This window comes from Parambassis ranga, chromosome 15 (assembly GCF_900634625.1).
Source record: "Parambassis ranga chromosome 15, fParRan2.1, whole genome shotgun sequence".
Taxonomy (NCBI): Eukaryota; Metazoa; Chordata; class Actinopteri; family Ambassidae; genus Parambassis; species Parambassis ranga.
In genome coordinates, this window is record NC_041035.1 from 3,048,408 (window position 1) to 3,072,378 (window position 23,971).

At 41.6% G+C, this 23,971-nt stretch overlaps 1 protein-coding gene across 1 annotated transcript in view; it reads left to right on the forward strand.

Annotated features, from left to right (window-relative positions):
- atp6v1ba (ATPase, H+ transporting, lysosomal, V1 subunit B, member a) overlaps positions 1-23,971 on the forward strand; it is a 32,407-nt gene that overhangs the window by 7,092 nt on the left and 1,344 nt on the right. Inside the window, exons 2-13 of the mRNA XM_028423370.1 lie at positions 5,593-5,648; positions 5,891-5,989; positions 6,695-6,788; positions 7,375-7,452; positions 8,232-8,371; positions 12,415-12,516; positions 14,277-14,374; positions 14,497-14,620; positions 15,887-16,037; positions 16,512-16,594; positions 16,754-16,858; positions 16,950-17,079. Coding sequence (XP_028279171.1) covers positions 5,593-5,648; positions 5,891-5,989; positions 6,695-6,788; positions 7,375-7,452; positions 8,232-8,371; positions 12,415-12,516; positions 14,277-14,374; positions 14,497-14,620; positions 15,887-16,037; positions 16,512-16,594; positions 16,754-16,858; positions 16,950-17,079 — 1,260 coding nt within the window. The remainder of the gene's footprint in view (positions 1-5,592; positions 5,649-5,890; positions 5,990-6,694; positions 6,789-7,374; positions 7,453-8,231; positions 8,372-12,414; positions 12,517-14,276; positions 14,375-14,496; positions 14,621-15,886; positions 16,038-16,511; positions 16,595-16,753; positions 16,859-16,949; positions 17,080-23,971) is intronic.

A 23,971-nucleotide genomic window follows, 5' to 3' on the forward strand; every position in this document is an offset into this window, starting at 1 on the left:
CCCTTGAGTTCCCCCCTCTTTCAGCTGGGAAATTGAATTGTGTTGGAATGCTCTGTGCCTCTTTTCTCTGGCACTTGAATGGGCTCTTTAGTATTTCACACCAAGGTGTCCTTCAGGGTGCGAGGTCAGGCTACCAAAACAGCTTCTAGTGGCGGATTAGGACCAATTAACATCTTTGTACACAAAGGGCTCTGGCAGCTGAACAGGCTGCAGGGTGACCCACACTGCTGTTGCATGCCAAGCCAGGGGACCGCTGCACTTGAGCTGAAGTAGCAAAAGAGGGGTGGAGAAAGTTTTCCAAACCTAATGGGAAATGTTGCTACTTCACACCTCATGAACGTATAGCCCATTGAGCAGTCGTTACCTTGTGAAATGAGAGAGCAAACCACTTTTTTATCATCACAGTTATACATAAGAGGGTACTGTGAACTGTCCTGTCTTTTTTTTCCTCATTTATATAAAGACAGGCTACTATACAGGGCTGTGGTTAAACCTTTAATCCCACTGGAACTGCACACTTCAGACTTTGTGCCACCAGGCAGACTATACTTTTGTTTTAAGGGATTTATTTTCGTTGTTGACCAGCAGACGTCATGGAAATAGATTTGATCCTGTTCAGTACTTTTCTGTTGCTAAAAAAACAATTGTTTTGTTCCATCACATTGTTCATTCTTAGGTAAAATCCTCATAATGTTATCTCCCGGATATTAATTTTATAGACAGCTGGTAGGAGGATGTGTTTTTCCTGTTATATCTATACTCTGCAGGATAACCTTAGCTAGCTAGCTGTAATTTAGACCCCTTTCAGAGTGGGGGAAGTCGGTGGGATAGCTTTTAAGCAGGATACGTTCAGACCTGTTTTCAAATCCAGCTATAGCACACATCCTCCGAGGCTAGGTGTCGCATCATAAAATCCAGGCGTGCGCATGTGTCACGTTTTTTTCTTTTATTTTGTTCATTCTTTTGTTTTTTTTCAGTCTAAAACACAGTTGATTCCTTTGTAGCCATGTTGAAAATAAACTCCAGGCAATTTTTTTTGTAGTTAGACAGATGTTTACATGTGGCTTCTATCCCAACCTGGATACTGTCCCCTTGAACCCGGAAGTATGATGTCGCTAGCCGCATTTGCGTTTAGACTTTAGCCTTATTTCAGCGAATCTGCCAAATTTAAATCAATTTTTACATTTTGAAAATATAAGCAATTCTTTAACTGGATTAAAAAAAACATTGTTCCCCGAGACTGTAAACCTCTTGTTTTCACTTTCCTCCCTAGATGTAATGTTTAGGTGTCACTTCAGAGAGCTGCCATTTTGCACCTAGGTTCAACATGTTTCAAAAACGTGTCCAGGAGAAGCCAGCGTACTTTGTCCTCATGCAACCACTAGATTTTATACCAAGTCACTTCTAAATCTGTCTGACAAAATAGTTGGATGTTTCTATTCATGTTTTTGCTTCTAAACTGTTTTTAGATGTATGTTGTTCCTTTGTGTGTATGTCTCTGTCAAATACACCCTAACAGCAAATAAGAAAAAGCAGTGTTACCTGAAATCTCTCTCCTGCCACTGTTACCAAGTATCTACCATTAAGATGCAGTAGAATTATGGATTTCTAAGAGCTTCCTTTATAATTATGTAGTCCAATTTTCCTCGTACCATTATTATCACCCTTCAGTAAATAGCCATATGTATCTCTTTTGAGGCCTGTGGGCAATTTGTAGGCTAAGTGTAGCTATTAAGTCCTTTTATAAACATGGACAGTCTGCCATTTATGAAGGGGTGAAAGGATCATAAACATAATGTTGTGAAAATTGGATGGAATTTTTATTACAAAGTCTTATTTATTTATTTTGCAAAGGGCATGATGGGGTGTAGGAGCTGTCTAAGATTTAAAGATGCCTTAATAATAATAATTTTTAATAAATCTCAGAGTAGTTTTTGAAGCCACTGGCATGTCTCCAATAGGTATACTTTGCACATTGTCAGGTGCTCCACCAGTATAAACAACAGAATTTATTACACCTCAATGCTTTATCTGCATCCAGTGACACTGCAAGATCATCAATCTACCATGGGCTAAACTGAAAACCTACTGAGATGTATGTAGTATAGATTGTAGAACCCTCAATATCCCAAATCCTGCTGGCTGGTTTTAAAATGCTTTATGATGAAATCACAGAAAGAAACTGGAAAACTTTCAGATGCTCCTTGTGTATTGCAAACCATTAAGTTTGCTCAAAATGAAGTATTTTCACTCACAAGATTCTGTTAAAAAGAAATTCTTCACTTTTTCAGTGCATCTAAGAAGTCATGATTGACTTGTTACCAGCAGTCACACGACAAAAAATTCAGTCAAGTTTTGGCCGCAGAACAGATTAAAAAAAAATTCCACAGTAACACTTGTTTGCACAATCGATTTTTTTTTCTTTACTGCACAAAGATATGTTAGTTATCTTTACCTTGTGTTCTTTTCCATTGAAGCGCAGGACCATAGCTTGCAGTCAAAAATAGTGTGATATCACAGTGGACATGACACTTAGTGGTGCAGGTTATTAATTGGAAAGTTAATCATAGCATAAACAATATGGCAAAAACTGTGGAAATACTCACCTGATGCTAATAAGATTTTTTTTCTTCCATTGCTGTTTTCAGTCGAGCCTGTCTGAGGTATTAGCGGGGCTGAAATTAGCAGTCACATGTGAACATGTTACAATTGCAGCCCTTTTGTCAAAGGGTTATAGACACTCAGGATTGTTAATTATTACACTAGCTCCACGGGTATGAAAGGTAAAGACACACACATCGAAACACATAAAACTGTGTTGGTACAGTGTTGCTGGGGTTAATATTAGTCAATTTACAGGCAGACATAAGTATATGTTTACAAGATTTCAGCTGTTACAGCAGGGTACTATATTAAAACATAGACTTGTGTCCTGACTCTCATTGGCAAATGTGGGGAGCAACGGTTATCCATGCCACCTCATACACACATTGCACTCAGTACAAGGTCTTGTAGGGCACACGGAGAAATAAGAAACAACTTGAGTCATTCACCAGAGTGTACGCTCTGAGGGAAGGAGTGAGATAAAGGCTGTTTAGAGTAAAACTCTTTTTATTTTTGAGAAGGAAATGTATTTTTTGTATCTGTGGTGCCCTTGGTTTTTGTCATCACACTTCAACAATCTTTTATCATGCTCTCTCTCCCTCTCTCTCTCTCTCTCTCTCTCTCTCTCTCTCTCTCTCTCTCTCTCTCTCACTCTTAACGGTCTCTGCCCCACCCTTCCATTCCACCCCCCACACACACACAGACAGACAGACAGACACACAAACATACAGAGAGCCTGTCTGGCTAATAGAGGGTGAAATGCAGGTGTGTGTGGGAAATGGCTGAAATACTGTAGCGCATTGACAGGTTATTTTGTTGGCCCCTGCCTAATTAGTGGCATAGTGGATGCACCCCGCTAAGCTTTAGTGCTTTATGTTCGTACCAGTCTGCTCTAATTTCCCTGCGCCTTTGATATCAGCCCTGAGATTGACGGTTCGCGTATAAAGAGGGAACACTAGACCATGATAGAAAACCCTAGTGGAAACAATGGCGCCACCTTCTCTCCCCCACCCCCACCCACCTTCACTCCCATGTCTTTGCATTTTACCCCGGGGTCTGCAGATGTGCAGAGGAGAGCTGTGGCGGGGTGGTCTTGGGGAAAAAAAAAACTCAACTTAAATTGACTTCCATGCCTAACTCAGAGAAACATTCGGTAGAGATGTCTCTGTTGTTGAAGCTGGAAGCTATTCAAAAGAGATTGGACTAATAAAAAGCCGTCTGATCGTTAAAAGCCTCCTACTGGTGGTTAAACAACAGTTTAGCATGCTGCAATGAAATGTATGTTATTTGTTTGCGAATTCAGGCAAAGAAAAGGAATGTGAGGGAGCATCTGATGGAATGTAAAAAATAAAATACAAGGCACAGGTTGCTGAAAATATGGTGTTGTATGTTTTTATGGAATGTGTAAAATACATGTATATGACCTTGTGCTTTCAAAAACATCCTTTCCCATCATCTTTGGTGAATGTTAGTTTTGCTTCCACTGGTTAATGGGTTGGCTCAGTTTAGCCCGGAACGGACAGGCGATGTGATGAATGGTGTTATAATGTCATAGCTTGTATAGTGAGTTTATTTTTAAAAGTTTTAAACTTGTATTTTATTGGATTTACAAATTACACATTCAAAGACACACAAAAGATGTTTCCTGCATGAAATGGGAAATTAATTCAATGCTAAGCCACGCAAAATATAAACATTCCTCAAAAGAATCTGAGGTGGAACCATGAGGTGTTACTCATGGGGACTCTTGCTTCAGAGTTCCATGTTTCTGATCAGTGGTCTAGTAGTTTCACATGAAACCTGATTGGCGATTTTAATCAATTTCTTTTCTTCTGCTTTCCTAAAAACAACACATTTTGAAAATTATTTTCTCAATGTAGGCTGTTTTTAGTGGTGCTTTCCACTCGGCTGCATGCCTCTGTTTAAGGTGTGGAAATAATAAGAAAGAAAAAAAACATCTTGAAGTTAAAATTGACAATCTGTAGTTAAAAATACATTTTCAGCATACCTATCACCAGCTATGGGCTAGTCGAGTCTTTCATGGGGCAGGCTGTGGGCATCAAGTGCGGAGAGAGGCTGCTGAATGATGATAATGGAAATCCCTATTTTTACACTAGCTGACAGCATGCAAAGTTTTCCTACTTTAGATTAATGTTGATCAACCTCATCGATGGATGGACTTATGTTAGCAGACAGTAGCTAACAAGTTAGCTAACTAACGAACCAGAGCACCAGCACTGATCGAAGGACTTATTTAGGACTTATTTATAAAACCACACGTGAACTCTACAGTCCTCTTGTCTCTCGACCAGCAGCATTCAGCATGTCTACAATGGATTTATCACCCAGTTCTATGGTCTTGGTCCATGTCCCTGACCAGCTGCCATAGAACTGTCACAGGTTTCTGCTTATTAGCGTTTCTTGTCCACTGTGGACAAGTTCTGCTCAAGTGGAAAATCTTGAATTTTCTCATTTCCTCACTATGTAATGACCTGTGAAAATATGTTATTAGGCACATACAAGTATTTTTCCTTGAGTTCTTTTTTTTAAACATTGTTTCAGTGCGTCTTTGTGAACTCATTATAGGTTAAGGTTGGGTAAGGCCACAAGCAATTTCCACTAACCTTCATCAATGATGACCCTTTATTTAGTGGTCTGTCATTGCACGCTTTAGAACTACCCTGTGTAATTGAACACTGCAAGTGAATTTCCTGCATTTTTTCTTCCTGACATTTGCCTGCCATTGACATTTGGGCATGGAAGTGCATGAAAGCTGTTTAAAGCCCGCCATGAAAGGTCAGCTTGTGATTATTAACTATGTTGGCTGTGAGGAAGTCCACTTATTCCAATGTTGATTGGTGGCTTTCAGCTGTCCAAAGGGAATGGTAATATTGCCATTATTATTATTATGTCAATGTCATTTATTTGTCCTGTGGCCTGTTGAGATGAAGAAATGAATGAACTATGTATTTCTTGTGTGTTTTTCAGCCTACTCCACTGTGTCAGGTGTAAATGGGCCTCTGGTGATCCTGGACAATGTGAAGGTGAAGGTTCTTTTTTTTTTTTTATAAAACCACATTTCTATGAAAGACTTCTCAGACTGCTGATACTTGGCCCTTCCTGTATTGTGTGAATCCCTTTTTTGAATTTGTAATGAGATTGAGATTGGTGACACGACCAACTCTTAACAGAGTATAACACAGCACTGTTTGCAGCTGTGCTGTTGCAGTTGTGATATACATGCAGTTTTCCTGCAGCTGCATCTCTCTCTCTTTCTCTGAACTAGTTTCCAAGATATGCTGAGATTGTTCACCTGACCCTGCCCGACGGCACCAAGAGAAGTGGGCAGGTCCTGGAGGTGATCGGAAGCAAGGCTGTGGTCCAGGTAAGAAAGTGTTTCTACAGCATGTTAAGGCCGTCACTTGGTGCCCGTCCACATTTAGTGGATTCTCTCGGGAAAGTCTTATGAGCAGCCTGATCATCATACAGGCACAGTAGGTAGTGTTTGTCTGATGTGACATAAATTACCAGATTATCTATAGAGTAACATGATCTATGCACAGTAAAGTATGTCAGCTTTATCTTTCACTTGTCTAGTATCACTAGCCCCTTACACAAAGAGGCTGTGTTTTACCTTCAATCAAAGCAAAGCTGCATTTCACAGTCGGAGGTGTGTTTGTGTCACTGCACTGACTCGGCCTTCCACACCATGGTTGATTTAGCACTGTTACTACTTCTGCTGTCGACACAAGAGAGTGCTCCGCCGTTCTGCCTCTGTACCCCTCACACAGAACTGTGAGTGGTACAGTGTGAATAGTGCTTCTAAAACTTACAACCAGATTCATGAGCGACTACGTTCTGTGTCCACATGCAGACAATTTCACATCAGCAGGCAGTCAGTATCAGTTATCATGGATATACCCTAAGAAGTACTGCTGTCCCAAACAATGCATTTCTTGAAGATCCGAGACATCTCAGTCAGTTTTTAATTTACCCAGCTCTATTTTTTTTTTATTTTGTATCTGACAGCAGCAATGTCCTGGATAAAAATGCTTTCCCTGTGCCCGTTTGTCGCCTTGTGTTTCTTCAGGTGTTTGAGGGAACATCTGGTATCGATGCCAAGAAGACGGCCTGCGAGTTCACTGGAGACATCCTGCGTACTCCAGTGTCAGAGGACATGCTGGGTATGATTTCATCCTAATTCTCTGTCAGCACTCAAAAGACGAATGAGTCCAATCGTGTTCCTCTGCCCACGGTTTTCTCTGCGTCTTCCTTTCACTGTCTTATCGTTATATGAACATTTAAAAGTGTGTGTTTTTCATTTTCCTTTGCTATGCTAATATTACTTGGGTTTTCAGTATTAGTAGATGGTAAAGGCACAACAACACTGAATCAAAGCTTTTATTTGAATGTTCTTGAACATCTCAACCACTGTGATTATCTCAGTACAGTACAAGGTTACATACATTTGAACAGAAGCAGAAAGTAAACCGGCTTTTGTTGTTGAAGTATCATTAATCATGTCCATGAATTTATAATTACTTACACTTGTTACTTGTAGACCTGACAAGAGCCATCAGAGACGCTCTTACAGTATTTCTTAAAAGCCCGACATAAAACAAAATAGATCAGATGGGGCTGTGAGTTCCATGTCATTTAGTTTTTTTTTAAATGAGTATCTTTAAATTCCACTTCCATATAAAAGTGTTAATTATCAAATAACAGGCTTGATTTGTGCTTGGTTCAAATGAGGAAATGTTTCTCTTTCAGGGCGTGTGTTCAACGGCTCTGGCAAACCCATTGACCGCGGGCCCAGTGTTCTGGCTGAGGACTACTTGGACATCATGGGTACGACCTCATTGGCCTTCCTGTTACCAGTGTTGTTGTGTTTGACAATCTTTTTACCAACATGTTATTTTTGCAACATACAAAAAAACGAATTGAACACACCTTTTCCACTATTTCTTCTGAAAATTCAATGCTCCAACAGTCCTTGAATGCACCCTGAGATTTAGTTTCCCCTCAGAAGACCGAAGACCGAATCTGACCAGTACATCAATTAAAAAACAACAGTTACATGTAGACTAGAGTTGAAAAAATGGTTTGTAGAAGCTGTACAAATAAAAAGTGAAATATTTACTCTGTAGTATTCCACCTAAAATGTACTTTTTGACACCTGACCCCTAACTTCAAATGATGTGACACAGAGTGACAGTTTAGTAATGGGTCTTCATGGAATGTGAGATGGGATTTGTTTGCTATACTGACAAAGAATGTCTGGACCTTGGAGCCAAATTACCCAGTTAACATCAGACTATGTCTGCAGTACAGTTTATTCATCTTTAGAAACAAATTGATCTTATAGTTAGTGATAATAATTGCATACAAGCCGTAATTGACAGCATTCCTGACAGTCATGTGTCTAATGAAGTCCTTGTACTTTTATTACATTTTTTTTTTAGGCACGAGGAAATTTAGTTCATAGAAATATTCTTACTCATTTGCTGAATGTTGACGTTTTTATTCTACTGCAGTGTCATATTGACTCATTATGTTGGATGCCTTTCTTTTGTCTCCCAGTGACAGGAAAGTATTTCATTCTTTTCTCCTGCGTTTGTGTTTTCCAGGTCAGCCCATCAACCCTCAGTGCCGTATCTACCCTGAAGAGATGATCCAGACTGGCATCTCAGCCATTGATGGCATGAACAGTATCGCCAGAGGACAGAAGATCCCCATTTTCTCTGCTGCTGGGCTGCCCCACAATGAGGTGACAGCACCACACCACACAAATAACTCTTAATGTTTCCTGAATTAAAAATGGCTCTTAAGCACAGATAAAAAGATTGGAAAAAATATTTTATTATATATTATATATATTATGAATATGAATTATTTTGCATTGTTAAGGGCAATTCTAAACACAGTAGTGTAAGAAACATTGGATTGTTTAGGATTAAAAAGGTGGCTGGGGCTTGCATGCAAAGTTGCATCATCATATTTTTGGTATACAAATAAGCTTACCTTTCTGGCTGTTCTTACCCATAATCCTCTGCATAGACAAAGATACATCACATGACCTGAGCTGACAGGATTGCACATAAAAAGTGCATTAGTGTAAATGGCCTTTACTCACAATATTTAAATTATATGAGAAAGATGGTCAGAATTCATTGTGTGTTCCAGCTGTAGCAGAGTTTAAGCACACTATACTTCATGATGGCAGCTGTAGTACATGAAGACAGAAATATGAACACTGAAGCAGAGCGAAACTCTTTCAGAAGTGAAGATAGGACGGGGGTTAGCACTTTGTGTTGTGTAAGCAAACAGTTCAACAATTGAAGAAGTGATTTTTCTCACTGTAAGTAGAAATCAATGCATGATCTCAAGAACACTTCTGAAAACCCTCATCAGAACATTGCTGAATCCACAAAGCATGAAACGCTACCAAAACAAGCATAAACAACATTCAGAGACACCACTCTTACCGAGGCAGAGCTCATTTCAGATTCTGCTGTTTGTTGTTCCTTTACCACATGTTGTTCCAATAAATATAATTCATATGTATTTATGTGTATTTTCAACTACAATAGTTGGTGGTATTCAGCAAAAAAAACGTATTTATTGAAACTTTCTGCAGCAGACTTGAGCCTCGAAGTTACAATTGTAGCTTCTAGCATTGGTCGTCTTTTTTTTCCTTTCTTCTTAAAATACATTCAGTTTGGTAACTTCTTCTTCTGAATATTTCAAGGTTAACATCATCCAGTTTATTTTTTTGAAATTGTCCACATCGGCTTCGGGGTGATTTGGAGTTTATTTCTGATGCCGTCTCACGGTGGAAATGTTTAATTCCAAGTCATTGGAGTGTCACATGATGGCAGCTGTGCTTCCCCTTTTGTGCTTCACAGTGGAAATTCATGACTCGGTTGTGAATGGGCATCTCACGTGTGTCCTACATACCTAAATATATATCAAAGCAGTTCATGTGAAGTCAAACTTTTCACAGAACTTCTAGGACACACTTAAATGACAGAAGCATTAAAACAAAAACCCTTCAAATGCCTGCTCCTCGCTGTCCTTGTGTTGCATTCACTGTTCCAGCAGTGTGGCAGCACACACCGCTTTATTGTAGGTGAGTGAAAATGAAACATGATCAGACTGTACTTTAAGATGTGTGATCTGTTATTTCCAGCAAGAGGGAGATTTTCTTTGACAGTACAGTTTAAGTGGGACAGCTTTGGAAATTGTCCCAAGGCAAAAAAAATAATATGAAGTAAACAATGGCGACAAAGACCATTCCATTTTGTTTGGCGAAACAATATTGATTGATTCAATCTATTGAAGCACTCCAGCACAATTGAGGTTTCTTTAGTGACAGACCATTGGTTGTTCTTGATGCTCTTCAGCTGAAAAAAAAAATAGAATCCAGCGTTGACCCCTGTATTCTTCTCTTCATTCCTGCAGTCCCTTCCACGTCAGTGCTCAGGGACAAAATTTAATGCTGTTACTCTGTCTCACAATAGGAAAACATTGTCAGAAGGTAACAACACTGAATTTCTTTGTGTATTTTGGGGAAATGTTTCCAGAGCCACATTTCTTTTAAGAGCCAAAAATATCCAATCACTCAGCAGACATGTCTGTCCTCAATTTACCATACTACCAAGTGCAAGAAGACATTAAAGATTTACACGTAATAAGAAATAATAATGTTGTGTCATAACACAAACTATGTGGTTAAAGGTGTTTCCTTTCTGTAGTTCCTTTTTTTGTTTCTAATGACATTAGCAGTAGGCTCAGACCAAATGCCAGTTTATGAAAAACCATGTTTTATAGTGAAAGTAAGAACTGGGATGTTCTTCACTGGCCTAGTCAGTCACCTGATCTCAGAACAGAGTAGGTGCAGAAGGTTTTAACGCTTTGTTTTATTGCCGCCATTTGCTAAAATCATTTAAGTTCATTTTTTCCTCATTAATGTACACAGCAGCCCATATTGACAGAAAAACACAGAATTGTCGACATTTTTGCAGATGTATTAAAACAGAAACAGTGAAATATGACATGGTCCTAAGTATTCAGAGCCTTTGCTGTGACTCTCATATATTGAACTCAGGTGCGTCCATTTCTTCTGATCATCCTTCAGATGGTTCTACACCTTCATTTGAGTCCAGCTGTGTTTGATGATACTGATTGGACTTGATTAGGGAAGACACACACCTGTCTATAGAAGACCTTACAGCTCACAGTGCATGTTAGAGCACATGAGGATCATGAGGGGTCTGAAGACTTTCCGTACACACTGTAACTCCTGATCAGTCCGAGGAACAGCAAAGCAGTGGAGAATAAATGCTCAACAGGCCTTAATAATATTTCAAACTATCTTCTGGGGGATGAAAGTCAGTCAAAATTCTGCTGTACATTATAAGAGGATTGACCAGGCCTCAAGTGGACACTTGAGGTACTACAGTTTAGGTTCTGAATGTCTGCTAGGTGACTAACGGTGTCAAAAGTATAAAAATGGGGATTTTTTTAATTAATCAACTAAAAAAGGTAATTATCCACCAGTTGATTCTACCAGATGCTAAAGGTTCAACGGTTTCTTAAGGTGATATTATGACGGCTCTGGTTTCTATGGGCAGCTGGTCACATGCTGCTTACTGGTGAGTGTAGTCGAACCAAGCAAGCTTCTAAAAGTGCTTAAAAATTCCTGATCAAATATCTCATAGCATCAGTTTCTTTGATCATGGCTGTCTTGTGAGCATAAGTAGAGCCGTCAGCCCCACTTTAAAGATGCACTAGCAGAAAGGTCTCACTTTGGAACAAACATAATGTACGTTGTCCACCTAATAAAGACCAATTTGTGGTTTAGAAACTCGGCCCTTTGTTTCATTAATCGCATGTGACAGAGGTCATTCATGTGGTGGTTTCCTCTGTGGCACAGGTGTCTGCGATCAGGGTGCATGGAGAGGTCACAGCAAATCAACAAAGCAGCCACAACATTATGTGATGGGCGTGAAATTCTTCTTTCATTCCACAAACCCACAGATGACCACATGGACTCTAAACTCTGCACAGACACGTTGTCTGTCTATAAATAATGGGACACCATACAGTAGTTTGCTAATAATTTTAGATGGTTTAATTTATAATAAGGATGTGAAGATGAATTAGGCCAACACTAAAAGGTATTTTTTGTTTCTTCAGTAGAGATTTATAAAATCAAGGTTCTTACACAATACAGAAAAGTTGTGTAGTTGTGTAAATTGACTGTAGTAATTTCCAGCTGATTGCAGTGAAACACGTGTTCACGAGGATGACTCATTTAAGTCACACTTGTGAGTTTGTGTGTACAATTCACTCCGTCACTTGGTAGTGTTTAGTTTAGGCACACATAAAAACACAGGGTTAACAAAGCCCCAAACAATAACTCAGATGCATCATAACTTTCACTGGTGGCTGCTTGGCAAGAATTGGTTCTCACACGTGCACAACTCACCCCAGCACTTACAAAGTCAGTTCCTTACAACCATGTGTATGAAGATTTTAAGACATTTAATTACCGTAGTTGTTTACTTGGAGTCAAACGTGGTGTTGAAACTCCATTAAGGCATAGTCAGAATTTTAAAATGTTTGTGAACCTTTTAGTCTGAGTCCTTTTACAAATCTGAAGTACGTACATGGACTGGGATTTTAGAAGTGGACTTAATGCAGGATTCTCTCACACACACTCTTTGCTTCTGTGACATTCGGTGGCTCCGTACTGACTTTGAGACGTCTTAATAGTCTAAATCTCGTTGTGTGTTTTCATGTTTTCAGATTGCTGCCCAGATCTGTCGCCAGGCCGGCCTGGTGCAGAAATCCAAGGATGTGATGGACTACAGTGCTGAGAACTTTGCCATTGTCTTTGCAGCTATGGGGGTAAGCAGACAAACTGCAGCATTCAGTTTTTTGTTTTTTTCTACACCCACCCCATCTGTGTCGCTAATCCCCCTCTTAACCCCGACGTGACACCCGGTCCTCTCCCACCCTGCTTTCTTGTCTTTTATTCACCAGGTGATTTAACCTTTCAGTCCCTCTTGTTACTTCTGCACCTCTGAGCATATCCCCCAGCAATGTAGACAGGTTACTAATTCAGCAGGCCCTTTAACACCGCCGGGCCTCGCGGTATCAAATTCTCTGCTCCTCCCTTCTGCTGTAATGCCTCGATTGTGACAGCTTGACCTCCATCAGACAGACACACACACACACACACGAACATTTGCTTCACTTGCGAAATGCTAATCCCTCTTTCCTTCACTTCTCCAATTCACATCACATAATGGTCAGTCTTGCAAAGGAGTGTTAATAGGGATTTATACAAGTCAGCACATGGATATGAATTTTTAAAAGGACACACAGTGACAGCAATGCATCTGTTTAATGGTAAAGGAATTAAAACACAGCTCAGTAGAGCTCCTGTTGAATCATTTCATAACACTGAAAAAATGTATTGTTAACATCATTATTTAAAGGAAAAAAACATCCAAACACGACTGACCATTTTTGCATGTTGGTTGTATATCTTAATAAGCACTTTAGTCAAATTTACAGGTCACTCAAATTGTACAGTAAACTCCATTTTCCACAGTATGATGAGTTCATGGCAACATTTCACTAAGAAAAGATAAGTGACTTATGATGGTCATTATTGAAGATTTCAAAAAGTCCATCAATGGAAAAGCCCCTGTGCAGAACCCTCTACATCATCCTCTTATGTTTACTGTAACAGACACCTCAATCTTAAGCCTTCAAACCACCACCATGCATTTCTTTCACTCTTGTAGCATCTTTCTTCCTTTACAATCTAAAGTCATAAAGACAGAAAGTAGTATATGGAAAGAGATGGAGACGCCACATATTAAAGATTTTACAGCTTCTACAAAGCAGTTTTTACTCTGCAGATCAAATTTGTTGTATATTTGTCACGACTGCTGCTCATAAATGAGTCGTCATAACTTCCTAGTTTTTTTTACAGTCTTGTGTTAATTTATGTTTAATTCATTGACAGTAAAAACTATGGACAGAGCTTCCGTGACGCCACCCGTTTGTTTCTGAAGAGCCGTTTTGAGTCTCAGTGGGAGGTTCCGGGACGTGATGACCGCCGCCATGTTGGCAGCGTCACGTCAATTAAAACTCCGAATATGGACAAAGAGGGGGAGCACGAGCGGGGTTTAGGGGGGCGGGCGATCGTGGAAGCAGGAAACTCACGCTGTGATACGTCAACTGTCATACTATCTATCTATACCATCTATGAAATCGGCCATTTTAACATGGGAGTCTATGGGAAATTACTCGCTTTTGGAGCCAACCCCCAGCTGTTGCAGCGTGAATTACAAGTTTTGACACTTCCGCATGGGCTTCAACTTTGAGCCACGAAGGTTGCAGCTTGGTTTAATTGCAGAGTAAAGCACTCTTTTTTTACCATTGCTGATTTGCTTGTATGTGTATATACAATAAGTAACTATTCTCGTTTTCAGAAATTCAGAATGCTGCCTCTTAAACCTCGAGCAGTATCTGTCTCATATGTCTCTCCCTTTAACACTCCTGTAACTGCACCCATGTTCCCTAGATACACAGAAGTAGACAAGTAATTGTGGGTAATGAAAATGGTTGAAGAAATGATCTCATTTGTGTTACAGGTTAACATGGAAACTGCCCGCTTCTTCAAGTCTGACTTTGAGGAAAATGGCTCCATGGACAACGTCTGCCTTTTCCTGAACCTGGCCAACGACCCAACGTAAGACTGAACCAAACATACTATCAACAGTTACCTCACATGTTTCTGTTGTAATCATACAGTGATCACACAGCTGCTGAGAGCTAGTTATAATAGAATAATGTCTTTCTGTGACCATCTAGCATCGAGCGTATCATCACCCCCCGCCTGGCGCTGACTACGGCAGAGTACTTGGCCTACCAGTGTGAGAAGCACGTCCTGGTCATCCTCACTGACATGAGCTCCTACGCTGAGGCTCTGAGAGAGGTAACCTCATCTATCCCAGACATGTTTGGCCCATTTTTGTTCCCTTTTTTTAACAGAAATGTACATAAATTACATTTTTGTTGTGTGTGTATCATGTCTAAACCATGACGAGACATCACACATGATACACTGAAGGACCATTGAAAAGTTCAGTTTGACCTGTGTCACTTTCACTTGGAGGCGTCAGGGTGGGAAATCTGCCCTTTGGGAGACGGCAGTTAACATGTCGATGTTGCAGAAATAGAAATGTCTCACAGCCGGTTCGACCCCACTCTACATTATCCATATTACCTACCTTACTGTCCTTATTATGTTAATTTAAACATACTCCCAACAAGCACCAAACCACAAGGCCACATGTCGGCATACAGTGCCTCTGCAGCATTAGCACTGAGGTGATAGACTCACTAAAGTCTTAAGCTCCTTGCTGAAAGCGAGGATAATGTGTCCTTCATTCTTCTAGAAAACACCTTAACTTCATTATTGTCAGCTTGGCTTTAAAAGGAAACTGCCCCCCACCCCCCACGCTGCCCTCCTTTCTCCTCGTGCCAAGGAGTCGGGCCCTCTCGACTCTCTCCTTTGTGCCTCTGTAATAATCCTTTTCTGTTGTACAGTTTGCTGTCTCAATATGTTAATGGCACAATGCAGGTTTTTTTTTAACATGGTGCATGTGCATTTTCCCTTCTTGCATTTGCGGTCCATAACCTTGACACATTTACAGCTGCACCAAATAGTCAGCTAAGACTCTGTGCATCTTGATGGGTAATTCAACGTGCACAAAGAGGCAGGACATTAACATTTCACCTCTGTTCCCTTTCACGCATGTGAAGGTTGAGTTTTGCTTTGAATCTGCTGTTCACAAGTGTGTTGTCTGCCCATCAACCTTTGAATCCAGCACTGAATGGGATGCATTGCCTTTCCTTCTTGCTCTGAATTCACTTGACTTTTCGAAACAAGGATTCGGTTTTGGTCATTTTTGTAGAGAAGCGTGAAAACAGAATGACGACGTTTTCCTCTTCTGAAGCATAATAAAGGCGTAGCATCACTTGACTCTGGAAATGTAAAGAGTTTTGTATCATTTTTTTCTTGCAGCATTCTATTTAAGTCTTTGCTTATTCCTTTGGTTTAAAAGGATTTATTTACCAATTTATAAATGATAATGGGACACTCACTTTATTTTTTAACTTCCTATTTTATAATCTAGCACAGCACACATACAAAAGCATGTGTGTGTCATGTCACCTCCTTCCTGTCTGTCACCTTTAGGTCTCTGCTGCCCGAGAGGAGGTGCCTGGCCGTCGTGGCTTCCCCGGCTACATGTACACTGATCTGGCCACCATCTACGAACGTGCTGGCCGAGTGGAGGGCAGGAATGGCTCCATCACCCAGATCCCTATTCTTACCATGCCCAACGATGGTCAGTGCAGCAGCTATGCACACCTGCCATCTTCATTTAATGCTTGGACAAACTGGTTTTTTTTTTTCGTTCTCTCCTTAAATGCCTAAATCTCTCAGCTAATCATTGTTTGAAGTACTGGAGTAGGCTTGTGAAATGGAATGAGGAGACATTTTTGATGCCTGCAGTTACCATAGCAACATGTATGAAGGGCCTACTACTGTCTAGTTGAACAGGAGTCCCCCCCCCCATCACAGCATCACAGGGAGGTGATTGTGCCCGTTTTTACTAAAAGCTGCTGCCTCTTGATTTAAGTAAAGGGAAGCTGACAAAATTCTCTCTGCTCATGTGACAGTTTTTGAAAACCAGTGACTGATTTGAATACCACCTCACTCATGTATGAGTGTTTACATTTTATGAACATGCTGCATCCTACTAACTCAGCATTGTTTGTTGGATTCTTTGCATGATTTAATCTGCTTTTGTGTCTTCCAGATATCACCCATCCAATTCCTGATCTGACTGGTTACATCACAGAGGGGCAGGTCTATGTTGACAGACAGCTGCACAACAGACAGGTACCATCAGTACATCATACTTATCAACGTGTTTTCACCCATGCTTTTTTTATGTATTTTAAATCTGTGCAAAAAAAGTACTTGACGATAGAATCAGTACAAACGGGAACAAAATGCAACAGTGCCAAAAAAAAACACATGCTTATTCTTTGCTTTTAGATCTACCCACCCATCAATGTGCTGCCCTCACTGTCCCGTCTGATGAAATCCGCCATTGGCGAGGGGATGACAAGGAAGGACCACGCTGATGTGTCCAACCAGCTGGTAACAAATCGTACTTTTTCTGAAATAATAGTATCCCTCTAGTGACAGTGGTGGCGTTTAACGGCTATCCGGCCATCGTCTTTGTTTCCAGTATGCCTGTTATGCCATTGGTAAAGATGTGCAGGCCATGAAGGCTGTGGTGGGAGAAGAGGCCCTCACCTCGGATGATCTGCTCTACCTGGAGTTCCTACAGAAGTTTGAGAAGAACTTTATTGCTCAGGGTAAGAAGCCTAGTTAAAGCCTACAGATATAAAAGCTATAGTAATTGTGAACCTTATTTATATTAACACTGGTGAGCACAAGGTCTTGCTTTCTGTTGGACGATGTGTTATAGCTGCTGTTACAACCGGCCTAGGGGAAACCTAGTTGTAGCATAAAGTGACTCTTCCCTCCTGTTCCAGTTCCCAAGGTATATGAAAAAAATATCAACGACGAATGGAATTTATATAAATTTATTTATAAACGAACCGAGACAACAGAAACCTTCAGGGTGAGCAATGCCAAAATAACAAACAAAACAACTAAGGTTCTCAGCTCCTGTCTTTCCTAAACAAAATAAAAGAGATTCAAACAAAAATACAGGTGACTTCCCTGACTTCCTAACAAAAAAACAGGAGAAAACGAATAAACAAAAACGGCTTCTCACCCCTACTCGAATGTGTCTGGTGTGTAGTAATAACTTAAATTCAATTACTCTAGGTAAAGCGACAATCAAACAACAAACCTAAATTACACAAAATATTATTCACAATCTAATGTCCTACGTATAATCACAAATCGAACGCAGTCTTCTCGGGATGTGGAGCGGAGGGCAAGAGCATCGGGTGGCTGATGTGGAGGGTTTTTAAATTCAGAGCCCATCTGTGTCCTCCAATCCTCGAGCTCCACGTCATCCAGCTGTAAAACCAATAGAATGCTCCCCCCTGTTGGCGGGGAGGGAGAACACTCACACACACACACAGAACATATGACTATTGTCATAACACCCCCCCACCTAAGATCAAACATTTCTTCCCCTCAAGAAATGTTTGATCCTATGTCCCCACTCGGGACAACGTATCGGCCACAACATTTTCTGACCCCTTTATGTGGTGAACCACAATATTAAAATCTTGTAACAGCAGGGACCAGCGCATGAGACGTTGATTGTTGTTACGCATTCGCGACAGAAACACCAGTGGGTTGTGGTCTGAAAACACAGAAACTGGTTTGGAAGTAGAGCCAACATAAACTTCAAAATGCTGCAGTGCCCACAGCAACGCCAATGCTTCCTTTTCTATTGTGCTATAGTGTAGCTGGCACTTGTTGAATTTCTTTGAAAAGAAACACACAGGATGATCGATTCCTTTTTCATCCTCCTGCAAAAGTACAGCGCCTGCTCCGTGAGCGCTGGCGTCAACCTCCAGTTTAAAAGGACACTCGAAACTGGGAGCAGCCAGCACAGGTGCACTGCACAGGAGAGCCTTAGCAGAGACAAAGGCCTGCTGACACACATCACTCCACACAAACGGAGAAGAAGGACTTGTTAGGCTAGTGAGAGGAGCCACGACACTTGCAAAATTTTTACAAAATCCCCGGTAATAACCACACATGCCCAGAAACCGGCGGAGCTGTCGTCTTGTTTCTGGCACCGGAAAATCTACAATGGCCTGCACTTTGGCCAACAGAGGGCGTACTTTCCCTTGTCCCACCTGTTTCCCCAGATAGGTGACCTCAGCTTTTCCAAATTCACACTTAGCCAAATTCAGCGTTAATGATGCCTTCTCTAAGCGCTGAAATACCTCTCTTAAGGTGCTCATATGTTCTGACCATGTGAAAGAATAGATAACAATATCGTCGAGATAGGCCTCACAGTTTCCAACTCCAGCAAGGAGCGTGTTCATGAGCCGCTGGAAAGTAGCCGGAGCGTTTCTTAAACCAAACGGCATGACTGTGTACTGGAGGAAATGGTCAGGAGTAACGAAGGCAGAGATATCAGAGGCACGGGGAGAGAGTGGCACCTGCCAGTAACCCTTTAATAGATCCAGTTTTGTCACATATTTAGCTGAACCCACTCTATCGACACAGTCGTCCACACGGGGCAGAGGAAACGAGTCAGGCTTTGTGACAGCATTCACCTTACGGTAATCGGTACAGAACCGATGCGTTTGGTCAGGCTTTGGGACAAGGAGTGAAGGCGAGCTCCACGGGCTGCTGCTTGGGATAGCAAATCCATTTTCTAAAAGATATCCAACCTCCTTTTTCATAGCGGCGCGTTTCACTGGATTCACACGGTACGCGTGCTGCTTGATGGGCTGATTATCTGCAACATCCACATCATGCTGAATGATATTAGTCTGTGTTGGTGTGTCACCGAATATGGACATGTGTCCACGAATGAGACAACAAATGTCATCCCTGGCGGATTGGGGTAGATAAAACAAATGTTCTTCCAACTTTTCCAGAATTTTTGAGTTTTCCAAGCGCGGACTAGGAACTGCAGCAGTCTGTTTATGCAGCTCATCACCATCAGACTCGCTGGAGTGCGGCACCACAGTGGAGACGCACGTGACAGGAGCAGCTGTTGGCGCACCGGCACCCCGAGGAATATACCTCTTCAACATGTTTATGTGACATACACGAGACTTCTTTCCCCTGTCGGGAGTCTTCACAACATAATCAGTTTCACTGATTTTTCTCTCAATTTCATACGGACCAGAGAATTTGGCCTCAAGGCCGGACCCCACAATAGGCAACAGAACGAGAACAGTGTCTCCTGGCTGAAAAATGCGATTGTGCGTCTTTTTATCATAATGTTCCTTCATTTTGGACTGAGCGACAGCGAGTGCTTCTTTGGCTTTTTCGCATGCAGTGTGTAACCGTTCTCTGAAGGAACTAACATAATCCAGCACACTGTGCGCAGGGCTCGGCTGGTTAGCAAGCCATTTCTCTCTCAACAGCCTCAGCGGGCCGCGCACAGTGTGTCCAAAAACCAATTCAGCCGGACTGAAACCAAGAGACTCCTGAGACGTCTCACGAATAGCAAACACCAATAGTGGTAAACCCTCATCCCATTCTTTGTTGGACTCCAGACAATATTTACGGAGCATGGACTTAAGTGTTTGGTGAAACCTCTCCAGCGCACCCTGGCTCTCTGGGTGATACGCACTGGACACATTATGTTTAACAGCCAACTCTGACATCACCTGAGCAAACACTTTTGACATGAAGTTTGTTCCTTGGTCTGTTTGAATGCGCCTTGGCAACCCGAAGGTAGAGAAGAATTTTATCAGTGTGCTTATCACTGACTTCGCCCGTAGCGAGCGTAAAGGAACGGCCTCTGGGAAGCGTGTGGCAGCGCACATCATTGTGAGGATATACTGATGACCGGATTTTGTCTTTGGCAACGGACCCACACAGTCAACAATCACATGTTCGAATGGCTCACCGATTACAGGAATGGGACGTAACGGGGCCCGAGGAATCACCTGATTAGGTTTTCCTGCCATCTGACAGACGTGACAGGAACAGCAAAATTTTACCACATCAGACTTTAACCCTGGCCAAAAAAAATAGCGGAGTATTCGCTGGTATGTTTTTTTTACACCCAAATGACCAGAAAGGACATGGTCGTGGCCTAAATGTAACACCTGCATACGGAAGTCTTTTGGGACCACAATCTGAGTGACAGAACAACTTTCATCACCGGACACAGGGATCCATCTTCGTACAAGGACGCCAGCATCAAATGAGTAAATGACTGACTGTGTCACATCTTTCTTCTCTTTAGCAGCAGACAAACAGGCAGACAATGTTTTATCAGACTGTTGAGCATTGATAAGTACATTTTTATCTATATCTAAACACAAGTCATTTGCATTTGGCAACATGCCCACATCCACAGACACAATTTTTGTTTGTTCTTTAAGCTGGGGGTAAGCCGAGTCAGACTCTGTCAAAAATGAGTCTGAAATGTCTACGACGTCAAGCTTCCGAGCTTGAGCGCGCGTCACGACGCACTGTGGAAAAATAGAGCGCACATCTGGCACCGACGGAGTATTTATATTATTCTCCGCGATTGGGTCATCGACAACTTCTGGATCGGGAGGAAATACCTTTTTCCCTGCAAGATCATTTCCAAGAATGATATCAATGCCTGCTACAGGTAACTGATCTCGCAAAGCAATGCGCACAGTGCCAGAAATCAAAGGGGAGGAGAGCGCAACTTGGTGCAGTGGCATGCGCACCACACTTAATTTAATTCCCCACGCCAACAAATCAGAACCGCAGTAACTTTTCTCTGAAAACGGCAAGACACCACGTCGGATCAGTGAATGCTTAGCACCAGTGTCTCTCAAAATAGTGATTGGAACGCGGTCCTCATCGCTGCCAAGTAAAGAAACAAATCCTTTTGAAACGAAAGGTTTAAAATCATCATCAACCTCTGATGTTTCCGACAGATCTGATGCGATCTGAGTCTCACTTTGGATCAAACTCACAGGGGAAGGGTTTTTGCTCTTATTTTGTTCTCTATTCTTTAGTACAGGACAGGCTGCAATAAAGTGACCAGTCTCATGACAATAAAAACATTCGTGTGACTTTTCAGTCACAGCCAGGCTGCGCCGAAAGGATTTTGGTGAGCGTTGTTTGTAGTCAGACTGGACCGGGGGTTCGCAACGCACGGGTGGAACAAAGAAACTCTTATGAGTAAGCTCAAACTCATCAGCCAGAACAGCAGCTGCAGCAATCGTGTCGACCTTTTGTTCGTTTAGATACACAACTATTCGTTCAGGAAGACACTTTTTGAACTCCTCTAGCAGCACCAACTCTCGCAGCTGTTCAAAACTTTTAGTGTCGGTGGCGTGACACCACTTGTCGAAAAGCACTCCTTTTTCACGCGCAAACTCCACATAAGTCTGGGTGACAGTTTTTATACAGTTTCTGAATTTTTGCCGGTATGCTTCCGGCACCAGCTCGTAGGCCCGCAACACAGTGGCTTTCACGATATCATAATCTAGACTTTGTGCAAGCGTGAGGGCGGTACACACCTCTTGTGCTTTACCTACAAGTTTGCATTGAACCAGTAGGGACCACATTTCTTTAGGCCAATTCAGAGTGGTTGCGATTCTTTCAAAGGCACTAAAATAACAGTCCACCTCAGACTCTCTGAATGGTGGCACTAAAGCAATGTTCTTGCTCACATCAAATGTGTCATGAGGAGAATGAGGAACCTGTCGTGAGGCAGATGGGTGTGCAGTCGCAGAGGGGAGACGCTCTAGCTCTAAGGCCCTCACCTTCAGGTGCATGGCCTCCACCTCTAACTCGCGATTTCTCAAATCAATCTCCTTTATTCTGAGAGTTAGCTGCATCTCCTCTGCCGTCATAACATAAGGACCAGAGGGAGCGGTTGGGCTGGGCCGCACCGTGTCACGGGAGCTCACGTCAGCTTTCGCCGCCTCCTCTACAGAGGGCACAGACACACACAGACCTTCCTCCACCAGCTTTTCCTGCAAAAGCTCTTTCAGTTCCTCCTTTTTAACGTTTTGAGGCACTCTGACCTGAAAACGCGCAGCAATCATTAATAAATCCACCTTCCTACACCTGTCCAACTGCTGGACTGTAGGATTCTTCACAAAATACTCTAGATCAAACTCCATATTCAGAGCAAAACTGTCAACCAGTATTATGCAGAGTAATATGAAAAATACAATATTCCAAAAAAAAAAAACGACGAATTGCCAATTACTTACCGACACGAATCAAAACACGAACGAGCCAAATTTAATTTACCGATAACAAACGTTTTACTCACCAACACGCTTTCAAAAGAATCGACGAGCCCCCAATTTATGTTACAACCGGCCTAGGGGAAACCTAGTTGTAGCATAAAGTGACTCTTCCCTCCTGTTCCAGTTCCCAAGGTATATGAAAAAAAATATCAACGACGAATGGAATTTATATAAATTTATTTATAAACGAACCGAGACAACAGAAACCTTCAGGGTGAGCAATGCCAAAATAACAAACAAAACAACTAAGGTTCTCAGCTCCTGTCTTTCCTAAACAAAATAAAAGAGATTCAAACAAAAATACAGGTGACTTCCCTGACTTCCTAACAAAAAAACAGGAGAAAACGAATAAACAAAAACGGCTTCTCACCCCTACTCGAATGTGTCTGGTGTGTAGTAATAACTTAAATTCAATTACTCTAGGTAAAGCGACAATCAAACAACAAACCTAAATTACACAAAATATTATTCACAATCTAATGTCCTACGTATAATCACAAATCGAACGCAGTCTTCTCGGGATGTGGAGCGGAGGGCAAGAGCATCGGGTGGCTGATGTGGAGGGTTTTTAAATTCAGAGCCCATCTGTGTCCTCCAATCCTCGAGCTCCACGTCATCCAGCTGTAAAACCAATAGAATGCTCCCCCCTGTTGGCGGGGAGGGAGAACACTCACACACACACACAGAACATATGACTATTGTCATAACACTGCATTCTGCTCTCTGAATAACACTGTAAACCTTTAGAGCAGCCCGATGTCCTCACTGCTACTACGTAGTTAGCAGTGAAACTGTCTCTGTGACACTCAACATGACCTTGTTGTGAAGCACAGCAGAAAATGTATCTGCACTACATTTCTGTTGCATGTTCTTTATTGACAGCGTGTTTGTTTGGATGCAGATATAACATAACGCTGTTACTGCTCAGTAAAGCTGCAGCTGATAGAAGTAAGATCAACGACTGTTTAAAAGAACAAGAAACAAACAGAGGGACACACTGTAAGCTGTTTATTTTTGCTCCACTGTTACAGTGTATTGCTTTAAAAAAGCTGGTTGGATTTGTGGCATTGTATTTGTGAGTTTACATGCGTCCCTGGAAAAATTGATCTTCAAAGGGTCCTATTCCTTCTCTCATCGTGAGTGACTAAAAGTGTGGAGATGGTTTAATCTTCTTGGTAAATCCTTTAGATGGAGGCTGTTTTTCCTCTTTTGAACACAAAACACATTCCACAGAGCAGTCATCACTGCACGACACATGGAGAAATAAAATATTTGTAGCCGTTTCCCCCTTTATCTCAAAACAACAATATCCTTTCAACAATGTGAGTTTTGTCAGAAGTTCAGT